General features: G+C 37.6%; 1 protein-coding gene across 1 annotated transcript; it reads left to right on the plus strand.

Annotated features, from left to right (window-relative positions):
- Window positions 1–7,872: 7,872 nt before the first annotated feature.
- Window positions 7,873–15,868, plus strand: LOC104610696 (transcription elongation factor SPT4 homolog 1-like). Its single transcript, XM_010277440.3, has 5 exons — window positions 7,873–8,123; window positions 8,528–8,619; window positions 9,057–9,112; window positions 13,545–13,606; window positions 15,530–15,868. Exons 1-5 carry the CDS (start codon window positions 8,037–8,039, stop codon window positions 15,578–15,580), a joined length of 348 nt encoding a protein of 115 aa, XP_010275742.1. The 5' UTR covers window positions 7,873–8,036; the 3' UTR covers window positions 15,581–15,868.
- Window positions 15,869–17,075: the final 1,207 nt, after the last annotated feature.

Below are 17,075 nucleotides of genomic sequence, written 5' to 3' on the forward strand. Positions count from 1 at the left end.
AGGCCGAGGAGAGGCCGTCAACTAGGGAGGTCGACCTTACTCCACGTGCTGGTTGTTGATTCGAGACCATGCCATGTTGTCTGACACTCGGGGACATAGCTCAGATCCAAGCCTTGTACTGTATTCCCGAGGGATACAAACTTAAGGTGCCCGAGAGCTGGTAAAAGGCTCACAGATGCTCGACCAGGCGAGCTTTGTGTGTACAAGCACAACTTGATAGTCGGGTTGAGATTTCCGCTGTGTGAGGGACTCATCGAGGTGTTCAGGTGGTATCAGGTACAGCCTGTCCAATTAATGCCAAACCCTTTTAAGTTTTTTATTGGCCTTCGTGCGTTGCCCTGGAGGCTCGCCTCTACCGGTCGAGCTCCAGAAGCTGAGGACAAAAGTTAAAGCACCTGACTTGGCCTAGCTTATCGAGGAAGAGAGGGCATCGGTGGGGATGACCGAGGAGGTCGATGTGATGGAATACATGTCCTTCTCGAAATTGATCAGTGTCAAGCTAATGAGTGAGGCGGTCGATTTGTTTGTTGTGTTGACACCTTCAATTTCTCCTTGTCCCGAACTCTTTTACTCAGTGTTGATGTGTTGTTTTGCACAGGTATCGAGATGTCTACTTGCGAGATCTCTCGCCGTATGGGGGCCGCAGTAGATAGGGTGCAAGCTGTAATGGCTCAAGGGGCTCAGCCTCGAAATGAAGAGATGTAGACGAGGTCCACAGAACACACTCCTTGGCAACTGAAGAGGTCAAGGCAGGCTAACAAGGAGGTAATGGTGGTTGACCCTGAGGAGGGTGCTCAGGCCACCCACTCTCCTTCATTACGAGGCAATGCGCTAGAGAGCGACAATCTCATTGTTTACGTGCCATAGTGGAACATTCGGCTTGAGGATGGGATGGAGACAAAGGGCGTCCCAGAGCAGCTGCTTCAGGGTCTACTAACTCTAGCCATCAGGCATGAACTAGTCAGGTCTTCGAGCGGTGTTCTGGAAAGCGCAATTTTGTGCCAGGTCACAGCGGTAAGTCTTCTTACTTCTTAGTCATTCCTAGTTTGGTCGGTTACCTCTACTATGTTGACGATTGATTCCTTTTTGCAGAGTGCTTGCTCGATGATGGCTGTAGTCGAGCGCTTTCGGATGGTGTGGCACCTTTACGAGGCAGGGCAAGCCGAGGTGGAGTGCTCAAGGACTCGGTCAACTGAGCTTGAGGCTGCAAGGGCTTGGTTGGTTAAGATCGAGGCTAAGAATAATCAGTTGAGGTGTGGCATCGAGGACCGCATCTCCCGCATGAAGGGGGCATGGGAGGCATTGAAGAAGGAGGCCAACAAGAGGGTGGCCTGGGCAGGAGAGGAGGCGATCACCATGTTCAAGGCTTCGCAGGAGCACCAACACAAGATGGATGATTTTGCCTTGCGCTCCTGGGAGGGGGGATTCTACCTTTTCTGCGACAAGGTTGCATGTCGGCTCTCTAATGCTGCCGAAGTCATACATGGTTTAGGCCCGTATGATCTCGTTATATCTACCGAGGGCAACACCGCTGCCGCCGAAGTGCCCAAGGAGGCCGAGGAGCTTCCTGCCGAGGAGTAAGGTGTTTGGCTACCACCGTTGTTGCTGACTTGCTTTTGGTGTTTGTTCCCTTTTTTTTTGTTGTTGATGATGTACATGGCTCGGTATGCCAAACCTTTACACTTGTAGTTATTTTCTTAATTAATGAAAAAGGCACTTTTTGTTCCTAGCTGTGTATTCCACTCTCTTTTGTTTTGTCATACTCAATTGTAAGCCTCAGTCTAATCTTGGTTGAGGTCTAGGGTAGCTGAGATCTTCAGTCTTCGGCTTTCGCTAGTCGAAGTGATTTCGAGCTCTCATCACTTGGGGATGCTCAGTGCCACTTGGTCTTGGGGAGCCTTGTGCTCTTCGTGTGCTAGTTGTTCCTTAACTAGCTTTGATCTGATTGCTTGTGTGCAGAGTTCGATGACTGCCCTCTAGCCTTAGGAGGCAGGGGCGTTCTTCCCGCTTTGGGCTCTGGCCGTCATCAGTCGAGTCAGTTGGCTTGGTTGGCTATGTATTGCTGAGTTAGCGCGTGGCTATGCATTGTAGGCTCTGGTCGTTATGGGTTAGTCAAGTCAGTGTGCAGATGGTCCAACCGTTAGAGGTTGGTTGGGTGATGCATGTTGTGCGGTGTGTGTTGTGTAGTATGCGTTGTGCAGTTTGCTGTGCAGTGTGTGAAAAGTGTGTGTCGTGCGATGTGTGTTGTGCAACGCATGCCATGAAGAACAACGTTATGTCATTATTTGAAGAGATAATTTTGTCCCATAACGTTTTGTTAGCTTTTCCATAGGTAGTAAAGTTATCCATTGGATATCACCCAAGAAAGAAACATACCTTCAACTGAAAAGGAACATGAGATTGTTGGTCAACGGGAATCACAATCTTAATGAGCAATTTCCACCTCTATTTACCTGCAGTGGAACGACGCCAAAATATCTTTCAACCTCAATTGGTCCTCTCTTGGAGATACACCCAAACCATCAAAACCTAACATTGCCAACCCAAATCTAACAAGTTTTCCATTCAAAAACACACCTGTTTTGGCTGTTCGTGTTAGGTTGAGTTATTAAGGTGTCAATAACGAGCCATACGTAGTCTCAGCTCCTGCCTCTACTCTGGCGTCATCTCCGGTGAGTTCCTCCCTTCCCTCTTCTTTATCTATTTTATTTTTTTTTGGTTTCTTGATTTGGCGAGCCCCAATTGTCCTCTCCCTCTCTCTATCTATCTGTCTGTATGTCTATCTAAATCAAAGTTGAACAAAGTCATCACACATGAGGATGAGGATGTCCATGTTATATATAGTAGCTTGTTGTTTTATCATAAAATTAGTAGTAATAGACTTAGAATTGCGCAAAAAAGTTTCAGTATAGCTAATGGTTTGAGTTATTAAGGAGGCTATAAACTCCTTAACAGCTGGAGCTGAATTGCTTATTGTTTTGTCTTGTAGTGAATAAGTTATTAAGGAGGCTACAAACTCCTTAACAGCTGAAGCTAAAACTGCATTGAATAGTATGTCCTCCAATACTTATTCAATTTCTTTATCAACTAAAACACAAAGCAATAAGTAATTCAGTTCAGCCACACTAGTTGTTTCCAGATGGCCCCTAAACTGATAATTAATATAGAACTTGCAGCTGCTAATAACAGATTAATGGCGAATAATGTTGGCATCAACTGGAAGGCTTGATTGCAATATTTTATGGAATAAGATACTGCAGGTCACTCTGCATCACAAATCTCCAAGTAGAAGGTGATCCAGGACTATAAGAACGTGGATGAAATAACAAACCTGGCTCATGGTGGTTTAGATAAAATATGAAGGAAATCAGGCAGTTTTCAAGAATTTTAAATAGAAGATTAACTTGGAATCTGAGATTGGCAAATGGTGTAGGCGTTTAGCTGATTGTCTTCCTAGAAAAGGGATAAATAGGGAGCAAATCTTTTGGGGAACAAGTGATAATTTGGCATCGATGTGCAGAGATGATCAATCTATACAGCCGTGACTGATGAGCCCTAGAAATTGTGTCAGAAAAATGATTATTGGACACAAATCACATGTCCATGGAAAAATATGCACAAACATCATATTCTTCTACTTTTTTTAATCAATAATTGCATTTTTTTTTTTTGTGATAGAAGGTAAAGTATTTCATTAGAATGATAAAACATAACATATACAAAACCGTATTTCATCAGAAGGTAAAGTATTTAATTTAAATTTTTTGTTATATAGTAATAATATTAATTAAATCTATAATTATTTAAATAAATTTTTCCAGCCAAGTATAATTATTATATAATAGATTTGTTACTTCATAATTTTCATTTAAGGATAAACATTAATGATTTGGCTTAACAATTTTAATGACTATGAATAAATATTGATTCTTATTTAAGGTTTAATTGTTGTATTCGGTAATTATTATGGGGCATGCTTTGAATAAACATTAACGATAATTAATGGTTGTTATTTCTTTTTTATTATTTACTTAATGATTATTATTATTATTATTATTTATTTCTATAAATAATTGATTGTTATTATTATTTACTTAATTCAATAATTTCCAGCAAGTATTATTTGGTTTAATTTGAAATTTTTTCATTTTGTTAATTATTTATAATAGACATTTAGGGTAGGCTCTTTATTTGATTTAAGAGTTTTACCATGTTTTATCTAGATAATGACCCTAAACTAAGGGGCAACTACAATATCATTTAATTTGAAATTTAATATTTAACAATAAAAAATCAATGTCCGATGGAGTAACCCACCCCCAAAAAAGTATCAATAACTTTGAAATCATTAATTTATTTATAAAATAGTAAAACTAGATGGGTGTTTACAACAATATCACCAATATTGCTTAATATTTAGAGACATAAATGGACAAAAAGCATTTAAATGATATCCATTCAAAGAGACAAAGAAGAAAGAAGATCATTCAAAGAACTGCTAAGAAAAACAATCCATGCCAACCAACATTTGCAAATGAATCCATCGTTTGAAGTAAGATGGACCTCCATGGGCCCAAGGCCCTAGTGTACATAAATATGACTTAGTGGAAGGATTCAATTGTACTAAGTCCAATATGGTCAACATCCTATTGTAATAGGGTGGTCCCATTGGCAAGACCACTAACTCCCATACAATGGTGCATGTATCAGAGTTATTTCTAACCCAACACCCCATTCATATTAGATTGGTCAGTAAAGTGGGCTGAGGTGGCTTGATCCTTGGCTAAAAATAGCCTTGCCTAGGAAGAGAAAGGGTCATTTTTCATCTTTTTCAACAATTACACTACAAGAAGCTCTTAAACACCAATACTGAAGATTGCAAATAACCACAAGCTACTGCAAACTCCAGCAATTGCATGATCAAGAGAGAAGAAAGAAGGGAAAAGTTTCTTCATTCTCAACAACACACTTGAATTCAAGCTCTCCCAAGAAAATCAAGCCACTACAAAATGGCCCTTCTTAAAGAACCATCATTCATAATCGATCAAGTGCAAAGCCCAGAGTGAAGAAATCTACATCAAATCTCCCAAAGCACCAGAAATAAGGAAATTTACATCAACACTTCAAGAAGTACGAGAAACACACCAAAGGCCCTCGTCTTCACCAAATTTGACCATTAATTAGAGGTTGCTCATATTATCGAGCAGAAATCAATGAGAGTTCAACTCCCTTATACTTTTTTGTTACAAATTATTTTTGTAATTTGTCTTTATATTTTGTGCTAATTGAAATACACGAAATTTGTATCGACAGTACTGCAGTGGCCCCACCAGGAAATCACTTCATTTAATTCAAGGTGGGGCCATGGCAACAAATCAAGGTCTCCAATTTAGTTGTTTGAGCATAGGGCTATGACACTATTGTAGCAAATGTCGGTTGTAAATAGGTTAGGTTGGGTTGGTTTTGGGTTGAGGTTGAGCCAAGCCTATCCATATCTCCCTCCAAATTTATCTAAAGTGAAGAGCTTCCCTTCTATTGAAAATTGCAATATCCCTCTAATTTTTTGGATAAAATATAAAAACCTCCCCTAAAATTTCTAATAATCATAAAATCCTCATTTGAAGTTTCACTTTTATAAAAACCACCCATATAGTTTACCAAAAACTTGTAGTTATCTCCCTTCCATCTTTATTCCAACAAGGAAGATTTCAAATCTATGAGATTACCCTTACAACTTATTAGGGAATCTTTCAATATAATTTAAAAGGCCAAATTTCCCCTTCTAAACTTCAGTAGACCTAACGTTTTTATAGAGTAAATAATTTTATTATTTTCAATATAACTTGGAGATCTTTTTTACTTAAAATTGCAAGTTTCTTTTGCGAGTATTTAGTATTTTTTTCATGTAAATTGATAGGTGTAAGAATAAATGGTATTTTTGAAAATCTAACGCCTTAGGCCAAAATAAAATCTAGTTGAGCTTGAAGTAGGAGCCTATATAATTTTTTCTTGAAATGGTAAACACCAAAACAAAATCGCAGCCTCTAGATATCAAACAAAATCACATTGCAATTTTTTTTTTATATTATTCAGATTGATATTATGTGTGTCAAGGGTATTCAATAATCTCGTTTCAAATTCAAGATTCGACATAATCGAATTGAATTCAGATAATTCGAATATCTAATCGGTCAAATTTGGATATCCTATTAATACCAAATAGCTAATTGGATTCGAATTCGGATATGACCTGATTCAATTTGATAAATATCCGAATTCGATTGATTATTTAATTCTTATATATAATATATAAAATGTTTAAATATTTTATATAATAATTAAGTTATATAAATAATGTATATATTTATATACTTTATATAAATAAAATATTTATTAATCACCTAAAATAATTAATTAATTGATTTCGAGTCGAATTGAATATTCAAATATTTAATCGAATTCGAATATTAATTTTCAATATCCATCGGATGTCAAATTTTGTAATCGGATTCGAATTCAAATTTTACCTGATTCAAATTAAATTCGACCTATTTACACCCCTAATTGATATGAGAATGCAAAATGAAAAAAATCACAAATATAATATTCTAGATCATAGTGAAGTGGTGGCAAAATCTGATGACTACATAGATTATACAGGGCACAAGCAAGATGGACAAAGAGGCTTTCTCACAACAAAGAGAAACGGAGGTTTACATCTATGTGGATGGGTCATTTAATCCAATAATTGAAGAAGGATTCATCAAGTACACAAGCAGAATGGTGTGGGCAGCAATATATGGCCTTAGGAAAGCAATTATTTTGAAATATAAAATTATAAATCTGACTATTTTGACTGATCATCAAGAGATCGTGAGAGCATCATTGAAGGAGCGGATTAGCAAATACAAATACTGCACCGAAAGGAGGATATTTTGAAGTTATTTCTTTTTCTTTTTTTTTTTTTTGGGTAGTACGGATAGGTTCATTGCAGAATTTTGATTTACACTGCAGATATATACAACATTTCAAAAGGTCAATTATTCTCACTCTATGCACTAATACCTGTCCGTGAATTGACATCAATTCCAAACTGGCACTTACCTCGACTATACTTTAGACCTATGAATTCTGACCTTGGGCTGAACCATCATTTTCCTTTTTTTTTTAAATTTTAATATATAAATAGAACTTATAATAAAGCTGCTCATGAATTAGATTATACTGCCTGTATATGTAATATCCAAACTACAGAACCTGGACCATCATGTATGAACTTTTTGATGGATGAATGAAGTTTGTTTTTGTTTAAAATAAAAAAAAAAGCATTAGACCGACATTTTATGTCCATGACAATAAAAAATATGAGATAACTTCAGGTTTTTCCAATAATAAAAGGGAGGTTTTTATGAAAATGAAATCATAGGGAAAGTTTTTATGATTGTCAAAAATCTCAAGGGAAGTTTTTATATTTTACTTTTTTTAGGGAGGTCCTTTCAACATAGGGATAGCAATTTCTATCATATACCCGGTGGGTATTTGCCCCTACTCTATGCGATGGGGCGGTTTTTTTTTGTTTGAAGGATGGGGACAAGTTTTAGGATTCTACAATTGGATACAATATTAGGCTAAACCCGACCTCCAACTCATATATTATTGGAAAGCATATAAAGTTTATGTATTAAGTGTTGAATTAATAATATTTTGAATTTTACGGAAAAGATGATTGATAATTTATGCATTTTTTATATATCTAAATCAAATAATTAAAGAATTTATTTATTTATTTATATATAATAAAAAGTAATAAAAAATTAGATTCGAGTTTTAAATCCGCCTTAACCCTTCGAATGTGGAGAGGTTGGATGAGGGAGGGTTTTGCGTTTTCATGTACGGGTAGAATTTTTTGCGTTTTGGGGCGGGTACGGGTTGGTTGGGACTTCGGAGGGTTAGGGAGGCGGTTAGGGTCTGAATTTACTAAACCTGCGCCGTTGCCATCCCTATTTCGAGGTTTCAAAGGTATCTATCCTCTGAAAATGGGAAGCGTTGCGCAGATTCCGACTAGCTTCGGCCACGAGCTCAGGGCTTGCCTTCGTTGCAGACTCGTTAAAACTTATGATCAGGTAGTCGTCTTATCCAAGGTTTATTTTCTTCTCTTACTCTCTTACTGTTGATGCTTTATATTTCTTGTTTCTAGGGTTAGGGTTCATTTATTCTTCCTCCTTGTCTGGGTTAGTTCACGGAGCTTAAGTTCTTCCTTAAATCTAGTAATTGCCGAGCATTATCGAAAAGTCTTATTTCCACTCGTTTGTTTTCATTCCTTTAACTTTTTCACTCGTATTCTGCAGTGAATGACCTGGAAGCGATTTTCTTTTTCTTTTTTCTTTGATCGACAGTATGAATCGATAGATAGTATCTAAAAAAATGCTCTATCTTTTAGCTTTGTTTGCTTTATTTGCCTAAAGTTTGTTTCTCATTTTCCATATTTTTGGCATGTTGACGTGTTCTTTTGGTGGTGAGCACATAGTTTAGAGAATCAGGCTGCGAAAATTGCCCCTTCTTTAACATGGACAAAGATCACGAACGTGTGGTGGATTGCACAACTCCTAATTTTACTGGGTATGTTTTATCCTGTTGATTACCTGATTATTTCATCATTTCTGCTTTCTTAATAGAATTTAACTTCGTTTAAATGCCTATGGATATGGTTGTTAATTAAATATTAAAAATGTAGAAGGGGTATCTAGCTACACTTTGAAACTCAAATGATACTCACTTTGTGGAAAGAAAATAATGGTGCATTTATCTTCCCTTAGTTCAGGTTGATTTCACTATGCCATTGGATAACATGAAAACTTTATTTTCTTTTTGGTAGCTTTCATGGTTCTGTTGTTTGTCATCTCTTATTGTCATGTTTGTTTATCTTGAACTGGAGAAAATTTGATTAACGTTATACCCATAAACAGATTAGAGCTGCATTATTCAGAAATATTCCAATTAGAGATAATTGAGATCTACAGTTTAAAGATAGTCTCTTTTTTGTATTCTTTTTATAGAATAATTTCAGTCATGGATCCAAGTAGAAGCTGGGCTGCTCGTTGGCTGCGAATTGGTAAGTTTTTAGGTGTATCACTTATTTTATTCTTATTTTCATTTGTACAATTCTATATTTCACTATTGTACCAAGAAAAAAACTATAGAATATATTTTTTTATCAGTAAAATGAAATTTTATTAATGTAGAGAAATTACAGGGGATATAGTTTATGGGTAGCCTCTGCTACCCCACTACAGTGCATCCACTAACATATTTATTTTCACTTTTACAATTGGGCCCAGAAGCAGTAATCCCTGTTCACCCCTTGTTTGGTTAGCTGATCTGCAAATCCATTTGCAGTTCTATGGGTCCACTGAATTGATAGTTGCATATCCTTGGATAAACTTTTAATCTTCTTGATGTCATTTCTGAATATCCAGGGTATGTTGTCATGCTGTTTTAGCCAACTGATAATAACTTTGGAGTCCCCTTCCACAACCATTCTTTCCACCCCCATCTCCTTAGCTTTTTGTATCCCATATACCATTGCCTTCAGTTCAGCTGTAATGGAATTACCCATTCCAATAGGACCCGAATAAATCCCCAACACATCTCCTCTTTCATTTCTTATAACCTCTCTGGTTCCAGATCTTCCTAGGTTTCCGAAACTGCTGCCATCAAAATTTAATTTGACAAATCCTGGTTCAGGGGCACCCATTCCTTCAGGATCTTCCTTTTAGCCGAGGAAGAAGAAGCAACTATCCTCCAATTTCTGATAATATCATCCACTATAAAATTTGAAAATAAGTTCAGTGTTTTCACCCATGAGATCACCTTCATCATAACACTTTCTATCACTTCTGCCTTGCATCTTTCCTTGTCTTCAAATAATCTCTGATTTCTTTCCTCCCATATTACCCATAATATTGCTGCCCTTGTGCATCTCCACAATATTTTCCCTCTTCTGCTAGCAAGAGGGCAGGAATATGAAAAGCATTCTCACCATTTGACTTGCATAAATAGCACCAATTTGGTGAAAGACACCAGCCAGGTCTTTTCCTCTGCAACAGATCACTAGTGTTAATTGCACTATGATATACTTCCCAACAGAAAGCACCCACCTTGTGAGGGATAGGTCGACACCAAGCTTCTTGTAAAGGGAAGGGTTCCCCGGGTTGGGTAGGAGAAGACAAAGACTTGAAAAAAGAGGCACAACTGAAAGCACCTGGTGGATGGGGAGACCGAAGTCTAGTGTCTTGTTTAGAAGTGTCAAGCCACACCCCATCAAGCACCTGAAGTAGAGAAGACAAAGACTCCAGTTCTGAGTTCCAAACATTTCTGCGAAGTCCCAGGTTCCAAGTCGGACCAGACAAGGGTGGGGAGGGTGCAAGAAAATCAGCAATAGGTCTACCCTTGAGGGATGAAAGAGAAAAAATGGAGGGAAAGAGGGTTTTTAAAGGAGAATCCCCCACCCAAATATCTTCCCAGAATTTGATTTTATTACTTGAATTAAGATCAAATCTGATGTGACTAAGAAATGAGGGGGGAGAATTTTGTGAATTGCCTTCCAAGGTGACAAGCTCGAAGCCCTACTGGAAACTCCAGCATCCCATCCATTCTCTAAGAACCCATGAATTCTGGTTACCACTTTGTGCCACAGCCTATCTGTCTCACTTGGGAATCTCCATAACCACTTGCCCAAGAGAGCTTCATTCCTCTCCTTAAGTCTTCCGATGCCTAGCCCTCCCAAATCCTTCCTTCTAGTCACTACTTCCCATCTAACTAAATGATCTCTCTTCTTCTCATCAGGTTTCCACAGGTTTCCACAGAAATTCCCTCATTATCTTCTCTAATTTCTTCCCAATAGCTTGAGGCATACTAAACACCGAGAGATAGTAAACTAGAAGATTTGCTAAGGTGGCTCTGATAAGAGTAATCCTTCCCCCCAAGGAGATATAATTTCTCTTTCATGCTGCCAGCTTCTTTTCAAACCTCTCTATCACTGGTTCCTAGAAACCTAAGCTTTTTGGGTTTGCACCTAGAGGGAGACCTAGATATTTTAAAGGCCACTCACTCCACAGACAACCTAATTACCCTGCACAAGAATTGATCTCTTCTTGGTTTAGGTTAACTATAGAATATTCAATTCAGTGACTTTTGATCATTTTATTTATGTTTCTTTTAAGTAATCCCTGAGATTATACTAAAATCAATCTAGCAAAATACATTTCATATGTATAAATTAGAAATGATGCTGTTGCAAAAAAGGTTCTGGCTATTACCCATTAATTCTATCATATAGTACTTGTGTAATAGACTACATCTTGTTGTGCATTGGAAGACATTTTGTAACTTAAGTAACACAAATGTTTGGAATTTTGAATTCAGAAAATATATGGCATGACAGTTAGGAGTATTAGTGTATCAGATGTCGCTGCTTAATCTAATGTAATGGATAAATCAAGGAATGATGCATATGAGATCACCCACATAGTGCCCTAGGAGATGATTGTGCCTTATCCGCCAGTGTGAGCTTGTCTTACACTACCGGTCCCAACTCCCAAGTCTGGATAAAGGGGGAGGGTTGTATCAGGTTTGCAGCTGGCACAAAAACTTTTGCCAAACCTAGGGAATGGTTTTATTCTTTGTTTGGGTGGAAGTGCTGCCATTATCTGGACCATCTAGGAGGAAAGGAATTCAAGATTATTTTTAGACAAGGAGAGAAGTAAAGAAACTATTTTAGAGGTGATCTTTACCACAGTGGCACAATGGCTGGGAACTTTGGAACTCTTTCAAAACTTCTCGATGGATGGTCTGTTAAAATGTTGGAGAGCAGTTTCTGCTTCACCCAGTTAAAGAGTCTTCATTCCTTTCTTGGATCCCTCCTCCCAATGGCTTTTTTCAAGCTAAACATTGATGAAAATAGTGCTGGAAATCCAGGTCCTTCGGGGTTTGGGCATTGGGGTAGTGATAAGGAATGAGGAAGGGAATCTAATTGCTCTATTCTCAGAACCAATTGGAGTTAGCGGCTCCCTTAGGCCTGAGATTCTTGCAGCTTTAGAAGGTGTACAAAGAGCCAAGGAGCTGAGCATTAACAAACTGATAATAGAAGGGGCTTCCAAACTGGTGGTGGGATGGTTGAAGGAGAAGCAGAATGGACCGTGCGCTTACAATAATGAAAAGAAAAAATTCATATATCTGACTCAGGGCATGGAAGTTCAATTTTTATGGATTAAAAGAACTGCCAACACCTTTGCTGATGGGTTAGCTAAACAAGGGGTCAATAGGGCAGCTTTGTTCTGGTTTCACTTGTAATTTTTCTGTTTTTTCACTGTTTTCTTGGGAGAGTTAAGAGAGCTAACTGCTTACCTCTTCCTCTTGTACTTTCATTCTAATTTAATGAAATCTTTCTTCGCAGTATATATATATATATATATATTGCAAAATGAAGATTGTAGACTATACGTTTCTTATCGTTCTTTTGCTGTATATTTGAATTTTTGAAGTTTATTATATACAAGATTGCATCAATATCATAAATTCATTATGTATCTTTTTACAGCCGACTAGTCAATGCTAGGCACCAACTAGTCATGTCATCACCTAGAGAGGTCCAATTGAGTGATCAATAACCATTGCTTTACCACATTGACAAGACTGGTTTTGAGAGACAAGTTGTGGTAGTAATCAATATCAGTGTAGGTGATGCATGTATTGTGATAGGTAGGGTTAACATGATTGATATGGGCCACTGAGTCCTGGCTCATTACATGAGAGAAACCTGTTCCTTATTGCATATCATCTTCTCCCCCATTTAAGGGGAGTTCTTTTCTTTATTCAATTAAAAATTGGAACTTCAAACCTGACACATGCTCTAAAAATACTAGTAGTCCTGTACACATCATACAACTGAGTATCCTTCTAGGCTTCTACAAACAACTAACCCCTTCCAATATCTATAGAACCTTCATTCAGTCTATGGTCAGACTCATCCCTATTGCATATTAAACTTCAGTTCAGTGAGTATGCCATGAGCTTGTTAGTTGTTCACTAACCTTGGGTCTCTGACTGCCTTCCTATTCAAGCCCTTAAAGAATTTTATTGGTGAGTATGTCTCTATCTTCTGGCATCTTTCTCAACCATGTGAGTTATGAGTATGATCACCAGGGTAGGATTCAGGATTCAACAGTTGTTTCATCACATCATGAGAAGCTTCCGTTCTACATCTTTTTTAGTTGAGTTGAATGTAATTTGATTTATACCCTTATGGCCTTTAAATGATCTCCTAGGATCTTTTTAGGTCCTTTTGATTTGGCATAAACTGGGAATTATGGTTGGTATATTTTTTAATATTTATCTTTTGATGATGGCAGATGACAATTTTGCATTTGAAGCTCAGTACTTTTTTGCATTGCTATGAATTGCCTTTTAATTCTTTAGGAATTGGATTTGAACTTGTTGCAATTATCTAGATTATTAAACTTGAGTTCTTATTTGAACTTTTGTAGGGAGATTTGTTCCAGGTTGCTACACTCTTGCAGTCTCAGAAGCACTCCCGGAAGAATTTCAGGTTTGCCTTTCAAGCATGGTTCAAATTATCGATACACCTGTGTATTGGCACTTTGAACCACACACCTTTTTTTTTTTCAAATTTCAGTTTTAAGACTGCTTATATATATATACACATATATATATTATTTAAAAAAGAAAGGGTTCCCAAAAAGACCTGTAAACAGGTGTATCAGGCACCTAAAAAAACAAAAAGCGCATGGTTCAAAGCACCGATACACGTTCATAAAAAAAAGCACCAATACACCCCTGTCGATACATTTTTTGAGAAACTTTATTAAAGAGAAAGAAAGAGAGTAAATGAGATGATGTACAAAGAAGGCTAGCTTCACATAGGGTACAAAGGCATATTACTATCACTAAAGGTTTTCCCTGGTGCCAGGCTTGGCTAAACTATCTGCTACAGAGTTTAGAGCCCTGGGAATCCAGATTAAGGTTGCATTCAAGGAGTATAACAAATCTCTAGCCTCATCCAGGTAGTGAGCCAGTCTCCAAGGTCCACCTTCTCCCCAGGCCACTTTATCATGTTGCTAGAGTCGCCTTTGACCACCAAGTTGATCAAGCCTAGACTTCTTGTGATACGGAGGCCATTTAGCATTGCTAGAACCTCAGCCATTGTAGAATCTGCATCCTGTCGATACATTTGGGTGTATCAATACTTTAAGCCATGATGCTGACTCATCAGTATATGAGGATAGTACGACTTAGAACCAAGGTTTTTAAAATCGACCCGGACAACGAACCAGTCAGGGGTCCGGTTCCTGGGTTGAACGGACCAAGCGGTCGGCCCATTCCGACAAAAAAATAAAAAAGGTCAAAACCGTTAAACGGTTTGAACAGTTCAACCACCCGGGTCAGCAGTTTGCTGACCAAATCAATGTTTTTCTGCAAAAATCCGGTTTTGGGGAAAAATGGAACCGGTCACCTGACCAGTTCCTGGCTTTTCCGGTCTGACCATCCAGTCCGATCTGGTTTTGAAAACCATGCTTATAACCACTGGTTTTCTTGACCCTGACCCTTGATTTTTCTGGGTATTCTACTATGTGTAGATCAGTTGAGGTTCTTGTTGTTTCTGAAATGCCAGACCCACTTCACTACTGGATGAGGCTATATTGTTGGTTTATGAGTTGCAGAGGGTGATGGAAATATTACTTTTGACTTCCCATCGAGTCCCCAAACATCAAGACCAGAAATTTCCACCACATCTCACCATTTGTTACTATGTATAATAATTTCATCACAACTTATATATTCATTATAATTCATCAAAAACTTATATATTCATTATATATATAATTCTCTATGGTTTATATAACTGCCATGGAGATAGCCTGACATATGGATCAAGGAGGCCTACTGCTTGTTTTCTTTGAATGATTGCCTAAGAATTGAATTGACTGGCAACAAGCTGGGCCGTATTGGTTAAAATCTGATTGTAAAAAATCGACTATTCATTGGATTGTGGTTATCACATCGAGTAGTTTCTTAGTTTTGGCTTAGGGGATATACAATGTCATCAAAATTCCAGGCCTTCCATCAACTCCACGTGTGTACAAGTGGATGGTGATGTTGACTGTTGAGCTGAGATGTTTCATAATTTAATTCAGATAGAATTTATGGACGTTCAGGACTCTTCCATTTTCTGGTTTTGGGCGATTCACATATCCATAAAAATAAAATATGAAATAGGATTAAGGTTAAGAGGTAGAGAAAACAGGATGGAAAATTGGGAAGACAGAAAATGGTAGGCTGTTTAAAATTTATCATTATTTTTTTGAAAGGTAAAATTCTATCATATTAAGTTATAATTTCTTCGCATTCCCCAATGATAATTCAAAAAGGGCCTGGTAATAACCTATCTTGAAATTAATTAAAACATCCTTGAGGCATTTAGTTCTTACATTTTTCTGGTATCATTCTGCAGGCCATATGTGAAGAAGAGCGCGTGCAATATGTGCCACCAAAACGTGTATAGGCGCAATAGCACCACGCCGCCACAGTGACAATGCTAAGCAAGTGCTCTATGAATGAGACCATTAACCAGATTTTGGAATGGATGACATGGAATATTTCCAGCAAGGCAATCTGTTGCTGCCAAAAATTGTTTAATCAGGGTTTCTAGTTTGTATAAATTTTCCCCAGAAAAAAGAGCCAGATACAACAGGTTTAGTGTGTAATCAGACGTAAGATTATAAGAATGCATTGAGATGTGTTCTGGGTTGTTGAAAACTACTCTTTGCAATGGTATATTGATATTTGGTAATTTGTCCCTCCCGTCCCGTGATAGAGGTTTGACAGACTCGAATTTGTAGCAAAGCAACAGGTTCAGTGTATCATGTACACACACACAATATATATATAAAACCACAGCAACTTTTATCTTCCTGTACAATCAACAAGAACACCATTGTTCCACTTCAGCTCACAGATCCCGCAAAGTATAAGAAGAAACCAAACAATAGAGTGAGGGGAAATGCCCAAAAATGTGTACCAAGCAACAAACAGTGAAATAAATCTTGTTAGACAAAATTAATTCTGAGTTAATGGTTGTCCACGTGACAATCATTCAGAGCTGCCACGGAGACTGAACATCAAAATGTTGAAAAAACTAAGGCATGGTACGTGGTTGCCAAGGAGATCGGCTTCGGTCAGAGCAAAGTCTGTTTGAACACTGTTCGAGCAGCCTTTATAGCCTTGCATCGGTAAATTTTTGCTTCAAGCAAACCTTCATCAGATGTAAAATACTTTCATCGACTATGACCCAGATAAAATCTACTAGGCAAAAGGTCAAGTCAATGATCTAGTCATCTTGCAAATAATCAAATTTGGCAATATGACTACGAGATATGAATGAATAATCAAGAAGACACGGCACCGCTGCTATTTCTAACTTCAAAAGAAAATCAAGAATCAGACATCAAGATCCAAGTTGAGATCTTAAGCTATAATATTATGTAAGAGATCTTTCCGTTTATATTTTTTTTTGTTTTTTGATAAATAACTTTGACTTACATTAGAAAATATCAATATATACAAGCAGTATAAGCATCCCAAAGAGAGGAGAAAGATGCAACCTCTCACATAACTTAAGAATACCAATGACCAAATTGCAACTGGGCCAGTACAAATGATCCCTATTTACCTCTTGCTTCACTAGAACCCATTGTACCCTCAAAGTCATGCTATTAGTTAGCCATTTGAACTTTTTTATTTTATCCCCATAGGTCCAAATTACAGAATCCAGCTTCTCCCTACATAACTACTAAAAAATCTCCCTACTACTGTCAAGGTTACATAATTATTGTGCTATTGTTTCCCAACTGCTATGTTATATATATATAGAGAGAGAGAGAGAGAGCCAATCCAACTAAGAGAAACTACTAGACTACTTACTACGCATAACTAAACTACAATTAAACAAAGCCTAGAACTAAATGACCGCAGGCAAACCATCAATAAAATGAGATGTT

The sequence above is a fragment of the Nelumbo nucifera genome, chromosome 8, assembly GCF_055504915.1.
Source record: "Nelumbo nucifera cultivar China Antique chromosome 8, China Antique-T2T, whole genome shotgun sequence".
NCBI classification, from domain to species: Eukaryota; Viridiplantae; Streptophyta; class Magnoliopsida; order Proteales; family Nelumbonaceae; genus Nelumbo; species Nelumbo nucifera.